General features: G+C 49.0%; 1 protein-coding gene across 1 annotated transcript in view; it reads left to right on the top strand.

The window, feature by feature from the left end:
- PGPEP1 (pyroglutamyl-peptidase I) overlaps positions 1 to 5,149 on the top strand; it is a gene marked incomplete at its 5' end in the record, with an annotated part of 6,742 nt that extends 1,593 nt beyond the window's left edge. The window contains 3 exons of the mRNA XM_010024519.1: positions 3,361 to 3,477; positions 3,978 to 4,210; positions 4,813 to 5,149. Coding sequence (XP_010022821.1) covers positions 3,361 to 3,477; positions 3,978 to 4,210; positions 4,813 to 5,005 — 543 coding nt within the window. The remainder of the gene's footprint in view (positions 1 to 3,360; positions 3,478 to 3,977; positions 4,211 to 4,812) is intronic.
- Positions 5,150 to 9,251: the final 4,102 nt, after the last annotated feature.

The following is a 9,251-nucleotide window of genomic DNA, read 5'->3' as shown; positions in this document are numbered from 1 at the left end:
TGGAGCCCATCTCCCTGCCGAGCCCTGAGGCGCTCGCTCGAGCTCCTCACCGAAAGCCGGGCAGCCCCGAGGGGCGCAGACAAAAAGCAGCAGCGTGGCTTTGAGCACGGGCGGGCCGGGCATTGTGCAGCTTTCAGACGGGGGCTTCACGGGGCTGCGGGGACACAAAGACGTGTCTGCGCGCCTGGGCCCCGCCGCTGTGAGCTGCATCTTAATGCAAGAAAAATCAATTAAACAATCTTGCTAAACCCTCCCTCGCTTTAGGGCTGAGCCACTTCTGCTTTCTTACAGCTTTTAGCATCCCGAGGAATCCACTCCCCTGCTTTTCTTTCCGCTCCTCTTCAGTTTTATTTGGCTCGGAGCACGGACACGGGGTGTCTGCTCCCTCCGACTGCAGCGGGCTTCGAGGAGAGCTGTTGGCTTCTGAAAGCAAAAGGACTTTCACACATGGGTCCCTTCAGTAGCAGCAGTTGATAATGGGAAGATGTTTGGAGGTTCGTAAGCCTAAGGAGGAGATTCCCTATAAATTCAGAGGGAATAACAGCAGTTTTCTGCTTATTTTGTTAAAGCTTTCAGGAAAAGCATTCCCCATTAATGTGGATTTTCTGTTCAGTGTTTTCCTTCATGTTTCATTGGAGGAATTTTCTCAGCTGCAGTTTCTGCTTGGGAAGGACCTTCCTTTCAAGAAGTAGTTACTGACACGAGCTTTTCTATTCGTTTTCTGGCCTCCTTGGTGTAACTTAGGTGTAGACACAGGTGGACTGTGAAGCGAAGGGGCTCCTGCTGTCATCCCCCCCCAAAGTGCTTCTGGCTGAGGAGGAGGAGGAGAGAGGTCAGGGTGCGCTGTGACATTACTAAGGACAATTGCTGTCAGGGTGTCTAGACAGACCTGATAAGGATATTAAAGGCTCACAAAGGCGACCATTGTGGAGGGGTCAGGGAAGCGGGCAGACGCGTTGGGGTTTCTGTGTCTGTCAGGTATACAAGGGACGAAGTTGTCTGGGGGCCAGTGTACGTCTTTATCCTGGAGGGGAATCGCCCAGCGCTGTGCTTGGTTAAAGGGAAGTTGTGGGTTTGTAAAGCAGAGGTTTGGAGAAGGTTTGGGGCTGGCACTGCGGGGCTGCAGCTCAAACAGCCCGAGGTGTCTCCTTTGCGCTGCCAGGAAAAGTGTCTACAATGAAGCTCATCTTGAGGAGCTGTTTGATGCTCTTTAGGGAAGTGATGATGAATTCCTCCTATTAACGCTCTGGAGATCTTCCTAAAGAGGCTGCCTTGTATTTGAATACTCTCATTTGTAAACTACTTACTTCATTAACGCGCCACGTAAAGCAGCTGACGTTTTGAAGGCAGATTTGTGCAAAGGAGGTGTGATGAAACATCACTTAGCATCCATCTCTGGTAATGGGTGTCTGTGTGTGCCAGACACTAATCAATACAGCAAGCCTTTAATATCAGCCTTGCCCTGGGAGCCAGAGCAAGTGATTTATCACTGTTGTTGCTCATATCTGCTGGTCCGTGGAAGTCTTACTCTTGCCTTTGCTGCGTGTTTTAGTTGTCTTAAATCTTGTTACAGTGGCTGTGGTCCTTACAAGGGGGAAAGGTTTTCTTTACTCCGTGGAGAAACCACTCGTGCTGACAACTGCAGACAGAAAGGGTATTCAGATACCGCTCATGTTTAGATAGGGGAGCTAGAATGGTAACAGGCAGGTCCAAAAACCTCAGCCTGTCCTCTCCTTTCAACTGTCTTTAATTGTAAACCTCGGGAAACAGAAGACTCGAAGAGGAGCAAGCTCCAGTAGATTTAGCTGCTGTGCACTCCTGAGCCTGAAGTTCGCAAGTATCATCTCTGCGTGCAGGAAAATAAAGCCTAAGACTTGCATGGAGGAGCTGCTCTTGGCTCTGATCGCCGAATCCGAACCTGGAATGAAGGTGACTTGGTCATTCAAGAATACATGGGAGAGGCCTTTGATAGGTTGCTGGCTTCTGAGCTCGGGATCTCTGGGAACAAGCACCGGGTGTGGGAGCAGCAGGTGATGTTGCTGCTGTGCCTGCAGCCCCTTTGATGGAAGCACAAGGAATCGCTCCGTGTTCCCGGCGTGAGGAAGCTGGTGTTTCCAGCTGACGTGTGTTTAGGAGGAGAAGAGCAGCACCAGAGCTTCTGCTGTGTGTGAACTTGTAGCCTGGCACATGGGTGAGCTCAGCTGATGGGTTTCTTGAAGAACATGTGTTTTTCCAGAGGCGGTCCCCTTCCCTTGAGTCCTCTGAGGTTTGGGTTTGATGGCTCCAGAAGGTTCACTTCTGATGCAGTCCTGTTGTGGGCTTGACTGGTAACTCTGAAGTATCAAAGGAGCAAGTCCCAAACTCTTCCCACTGAGACTGGAGTGTGTTGAACCAGAGGCCAAAGAAGGGAGAAGTATCCAGGAGCTTAGTGTTGGGATCAAAGAGTCGGGTATAGTGCAGGGGAAAAAAGAGCTCTTTCCTCTTCCCTCTGGTTTTAAAGGTATTTAACTGACCCTTTAAAAGGTATAAAGGGAAATTGGCTAAGTTTATTGCCTGGATAGTTGGGATGTTTTCAAGCCGTGGCTTTGAAAAGTTAAAGTATGTGTATATATGTACACATATATATATATATGTATATGTATAAAAGTTAAGGTTATAGGGGGAGAAATAATTCACTGTGTTAGTTGAATTGCTACAATGGTAACAGCTCGTGTTGCAGAGTGAAGTACAATATATTAGGTGAATAGGCAAAACCAGCAGTGGAACAGGCTGTCTTGTATTCCAGATTCTGCCAAAAGGAAAGTGAGGAGTGTGCTGAGGAGGAGGTGCCAGTGATGCTTCGGTTTCTCATAGAGGAATGTTGTGTGGAGGCTGATAGGCACAGCCTGGGTCTCCTGTCACCTCACCTGGAAACAAATGGGAATTTGCTCTCCAGGTCATCAGACAGAGGAGAAATTAGACAATGAATATAATGCTCCCAATTCTACTTCTCCCTGCGTGTACCTAGTTCTTTCAGTGAGTGAATATGAGGATATACCTCCATAAATAATGGAGCCAACCTTTCTTTTAAATGTGGGTGTTGCTGATAACTGTCACCACTTAAATGTTGATCTCTTTGTTATACACACATCAGAGCAAACCAAACGGTCCTGTGGGTGAAGACTGTTCGTGCAGGTGCAGAGATGCCTTTGTTGTTCCCTGTTACGTTGAGGCTTTAACAGTGCTGTTTATGAGGTTATGCAGCCCGCAGTGTAAACTGGTGTTAGTCCTTCACAACACACTCACTCCTCCACTAAACCTTCCAGAAGTCTCTGCTGAGCTTGTGTCTGACCATCTTGGCTTTATTTCCCTTGTGTTTAGGAGCTGGAGAAGTTAGGGCTGCGAGATGATGTGGATCTGCACGTCTACGAGGTCCCGGTTGAATACCAGACAGTGCAAAGACTCATTCCTGCATTATGGAAAAAGCACAGTCCACAAGTGAGTGAGTAGAGGGAGGAGGAGTAAAGACACAGCAAATGGTTGAAATCTGTCCCGCTGACAGCCACGAGCAGAGGGTGAAGTCCTGTTTTCCACATGTGTTCAGGCGGGTGGTCCCTCACTAGATCTTCTCCTCTTTTGTCGTGAGAACATGGGAATTTGTAGGGTTTGAAAGCTCAGAACAGAGCATTCGATTAATGGGAGCAGTTGATGTGAAGAGGCCACTGCAAAGGGCTGTCGAGGCAGCCGTGTTGGGCTGGGCCACCAGCGGTCAAACGTGCCCACGTTCTTCTTAACCCTGGTTGAGTTTGGGCCAGGAAGGGGTGAAACAAGGAGAATTGTTCTGGACTGGACCCGTGAGCTCCTTGAAATGACTCGTTACTGTGATATTCATGCAGGAGCTCCTGCAGCAACCCCCAGTCTTCACCTGGCACCAGCGGGCTCTGGATCTTCCACCAGTTGTGTTTTGGCTGATCTAACTTGTTTCTTGCCTCTCGTAGCTGGTGGTTCATGTGGGTGTTTCGGGTATGGCTACGACCGTGACCCTGGAGAAGTGTGGCCACAATGTGGGTTATAAAGGCTTGGACAACTGCCGCTTCTGCCCAGGCTCTCAGTGCTGCGTGGAAGGAGGCCCTGAGTGCATCGATTCCATTATTGACATGGACACAGTTTGCAAGAGGGTCTCGGCTCTGGGGCTGGACGTCACGGTCACTATATCGAAGGATGCCGGCAGGTAGGGGATGCCAGTGAGCATGATACAGAGCTCATCCTCCCCTGCTCTTGTGAGACCTTCTGCAGTCCTGAGCCAGCTCTGGGGAACAGCACAAGAGGGACATGGAGCTGCTCTGAGGGCTGGAGCAGCTTTGCTCTGGAGCCAGGCTGAGAGAGCTGGGCTGGGGCAGCTGGAGAAGAGAAGGGGACACCTTAGAGCAGCTCCAGGGCCTAAAGGGGCTCCAGGAAACCTGGAGAGGGGCTTTGGACAAGGGCCTGTAGGGACAGGACAAGGGGAATGGCTTGAACCTGCCAGAGGGGAGATTGAGATGAGCTCTGAGGCAGAAGCTCTTCCCTGTGAGGGTGCTGAGGCGCTGGCACAGGGTGCCCAGAGAAGCTGTGGCTGCCCCATCCCTGGCAGTGTTCAAGGGCAGGTTGGACACAGGGGCTTGGAGCAACCTGCTCTAGTGGAAGGTGTCCCTGCCTGGGGCAGGGGTTGGAGCTGGAGGAGCTTTAAGCTCCCTTCAACCCAACCCACTCCATGATTCTGTATATGGTTCTGTCCTGCAGGTTTCTCCCTGGATTTGTCACTTGTTGCTAAATAAGCTCTCCCCTGTGTTTCAGGTACCTTTGTGACTTCACTTACTACACGTCCTTATACCAGAGTCGTGGGAGGTCGGCTTTTGTTCACGTGCCTCCGCTGGGAAAGCCCTACACTGCAGAGCAGCTGGGCCGGGCACTACAGGCTATAATAGAAGAAATGCTGGATGTTTTGGAGCATTCTGAAGACAAAATCAATTGTCAGCATGAACACTGAAAGTGGGCAGAAGTTATCCTAGTATTGCACTTCCAGAATCTTCCCTGCTACTGAAGTACCGGGGAAGCGGTCTGAAACGTACAGACCCCAGAATTGGAGACTTCAACAAGGCAAATTCCACTCCTAGCAATGGACCTTTTCTTTCTTTGTCTTTGTCAGATGTGTGCATTTCAGCCTAGGCAACAAAGGAGTCAGAATCTCTTCTTGGTAACACCTGCAACTGCTCATTCCTGAAGCGACTGAAGTGTGTGTGATGTGCCTCACGCAGAGCTTCTGGCAGCCGAGTGACAGCTACTGACCAGTGTAATCCAGTGTGGACGGAGGGTTTCTCATCCTGACTTGGTGCTCAGGTGCAGGGAATTGATAACCCAGTCTTCTAATGACTAGTTTTTAAGTTGAAAGGTTTGCTTTCATTGTGTTTTGGGTTTTTTTCCCCCCTCTTTGGCCCAAATGATAGGTGATGATATGAAGAGCTGGAATGGTGTGGGATTGTCTGTTGGACAGCAGCGCCTGGTGGAGACGAGGAATCTTGGGAATTGCTGAGATGGAAAAATACTTCAGGCACTGACTTCTTACCCCACATTGTCCAAATACTCACAGGGTCCTCTGTAATGTACTGGTTAACTGGTAGCTCCAGATAGAAGGGACGTGCTTTGGGTTCCTTCTGTTGCGGAGCAGGAGTTGGCTTTGTCTTTGTTTCTTGTGCACAAGGATGAGCCTAACTTGGCCTAATACTTCCAAATGTCTTTTTTTATTCCCTTCTCAATGCCACCCTCCCCACTCAAGTCAACATATACCTCCTGTACAAAACACCTTGTGTCATATGTGTGTGAAACAAACCATTCACGGTGAAATAGCTTTGCTAAAGGCCACTTTCTGCACAGGAGACCCTCACCCTACACTTGGTGCTAGCTGTTCTTTTGGAGGCGAAGGCTGAGTAATTGATAACTTCCGTAGTTACACATTTTCCTCCTTTTGAAAGCTTAGAAGAGTAATGTTTAACTTCAATTCAAAGTTGTCACCTTGATTTATTAGAGGCATGAATATGCAAACGTGCAGATTTGAAGATAGTCTGCCAAATCCCATCTCAGATGTTAAGCCTGCTGCCTGTAAACCAGAGGCAACTGGTTGAAAGCGAGGAATTTTGCTTCGGATGAGTTTTCCAGGCTGGTTCTTAACGTTTCCCTCCCAATGGGAGGGTACAAATTGCTGCTTCTTGCGTGAACTTTCCCAGGAATTCAGTGGGGAAGTGTACGTGAGGCTCTAAGGACTGGTTGATGCAGGTTTGCTGCCACATGACAAGGCTCCAGTGAAGGACGGATGATGGTACAGTGGGAACAGACACTAACTTGGTGATTGATGACCAGTAGGTCCCACTGAGGGGCCATTTAAATGAAGAGGTCTGATTTGATCCTGATACTTTTCCAAATATATATATATATACACACATATATATATACACACCCCAACATTTTGAATGCCATTATCTTAATTTTCTAATTAGGAATGATCCTGCTCTAGTATCTCTCAGTGAGAGCTGCCATTGACTTGCTGTTTTCCAGGAGAAGTCTAGCAACAAAGGGAATAGATACCACTTCTTGCCACCATGGAGAGAGGACCAAGGCTTCTGCAGTTGGAATAACTTTGCTATTGTGAAGATGTTTAATTCCCACTGTATTTACTGTGCAGGCTTTTCTGAGCAAAAAGAGTTTGCCTTCAAAGTCAAGATTCTCTTCTTGTATTCAGACCTGAGGTAGCACTTGTGGGGTGTCAGCAGGCAGGTTTCTGGCTAGTAATTTATTCTATTTAATGTTTTGCTGAAATATTGGTGGGTTTGACCTGGGTTTTGCCAGTAGTTGAGCTACTTTTCTCTTGTAGGTTTGTCCCTTTCTCTGGTAGGAAGCTCTGGCGTCGGTGTATCTTAGCTGCTGAGTGGTTGAAAGAGGAGGAATTCAGGTGCTCTGCTGAGTTCAGCAACTGGTTGAAGGGACTTTTAGGAATGCTATTTAATTTACCCGTAATGTAGCTAGAAATAAAATGGGAGTGGGAAAGAACAGTCGAGTGAGGTGAGACAGGAAAACCATGGAATCAAAGCGGCCACAGAAGGGCGGATTCCCATGGGAAGGTCTGTCATCCAGGCAGCCCTCACCAGGGGCAAGAGGGGTTGGAGCAGGTCACTGTGCTAGTGATAAAAGTCTCCAGGTGAGATGTGCCTTGTCTGTCCATGTCTTCTAAACGCTTGTGCTTCCTGGGAGCCTTGGGGATTCCCATGTGGATGAGGCTGAGGAGGAGGAGTGGCTCCAGACTCATCCATGGGAAGGCAGATAGCAGCGGCTGCGTGGGGAGGACAGCTTTCCACACTGCTGTGTTCAGCCTGTGCAGCTGGGCCTGTCCAGCACCTATAGACATTCCTCGTGGGTGCTCTCTGCTGCTCGAGGCTCAGTCCTGAGCCAGTGTCTGTGCCTGCTGTTTGTCTGAGGGTTGCAGTGCTTGGCCCACGTGGCGGTGTTAAAACCATCTCCTTTTTGGCCGTCCTTTGCTCGAAGCATCCCTTGGAGCTGTGTTGTCTCCTCAGGAGCTGTTTTGGTGACACTTCCATGTGAGCAGTTGCATAGGAAAAATAATTTATTTTATAATCTTTTGGGTTGTTTTTTTTTGAGCATTAGTCCTCGGAGATTGCATTTGTTAAAGGGTGTCTCGTGGTAGAGCAATCGTTTAGGGAAACTCTTACAAATGGCACGAAACTGATTTTATTTAACCTGACCTAAATTAAATACTTTTGGGTGGGGGTTTTTTTGTTGTTTTTGCCTTTTTATTGTGTTAGATTCGTGGATTCAGAATGCCTTCCCTAGGGATGCATATTTGCTTTGGAAATATGACATCGAACTGCTGCAGAGCTTCATAAAGCTGCTGGTTTGGGTAATTCTTCCTTATCTGCTGCTTCTTCCAGATCATCGATACGTAGACTTTGCACATTTGCACTGATGGGGAGAGCTGGTGCCAAGCCCAGAACACTGTGCTGGGGAGGAAGCGCAGGGAGCTCAGGTTTGCTGTTCATGGTGGTGCCTGCAACTTGCAAACACCCAAAGCTGGTAAAGCTTCAGAATCCTGTGAGTGCAGAGTTGTCTCTGGGGTAACGGAGAAACGGGGCTGAGAAGGTTTGTGTGGAAGAGAGAATTAGGGAGGTTCCACTGTTTCAGGTCTGCTGTCATTTGGTCTGCTTGCCAGCAGCTTGGAGTGGGAGCTGGCTGACGTGGTGGGGGAGTTTGGTGGTGCCAGTGTAATCGTTGCAGTTACTAAATGCTGTGGAGGGTTTTGAGGAACTCCAGGTACTCGTAAACTCCTTCGTCATTTGGTGACTCTGATGGTTGGGAGAGATTTCCTTGGGATGATCTACCTTATGTAAAACACAGCAAAGAGAAGCGGTGAGCTTGGAAGTTTCTTTGCCTTCAAGACTTATGGAGGATCTATATGGATTCCTTCCAACTTGAGATATTCTGTGGGACGGTTGAAGGTAAAGCCCCGTTTTCCTTCTTGGTTTGGGGCTTTGGGGCAGCTTTTGGGAAGGCTGTCAAAGTCTGTAAGATACGTAGAGCAGTTCACGTGTATCTGGAGCATTCCCCAACCTGATTGCTTCCTCCTAAATGGTAGTAGTGAGAAAGGATGCAAAGGTCATGAAGATGGTTAGAGGTGTTGAGTGTGGTTGTGACATGAGACTGCGGCCAAGAACTGCTGAGCTTCAGCAGCCCTTCCAGGAGGGGCCTGGCTGAGGGTGTTCCAACGTTTAAGACCATGAAAACCAGCAGGTTGCTCTGCTTTCAGCCCCGGGAGGAGGGGAAATCAGAGGCATCTAGAGGCAATTCGAGGTGAACGCTTCCGGGCTGACTCCTGGCAGAAGCTGAGGTGGTGTCATTGTAAAGCATCTCCTGACGCTGCCTCCAGCAGGAACCAGCCTCACTGAACCAGGGCTCTGCTCTCACGTGTCCCTTGGTCTCCGCAGGGTTTGTACCGCGTGTGCTGTGCTAAGTCAGGTAGGAAACTCTGAGGATTGACCTTCCTAGGCTGGCACACTTGGATGTAGCATTAAACCCCCCTGTGTCTCCCGCTGTTGTGCTGCTCGTGCAGGCAATACTTAACCTTTGAGTGCCTCAGTCACCTGGCAGAGGGGATTATTCCAGGCTACTGCCACACAGTTCCATGCCTGGAATAAAAGCCCAGGAGCTTCCAGGCCTCGCAGATGGGCAGC

The sequence above is a fragment of the Nestor notabilis genome, unplaced genomic scaffold (genome assembly GCF_000696875.1).
Source record: "Nestor notabilis isolate BGI_N333 unplaced genomic scaffold, ASM69687v1 scaffold20931, whole genome shotgun sequence".
Classification (NCBI taxonomy): Eukaryota; Metazoa; Chordata; class Aves; order Psittaciformes; family Psittacidae; genus Nestor; species Nestor notabilis.
Note: the sequence above shows the minus strand (reverse complement) of the source record. Positions and strands in the feature narration are given on the sequence as shown.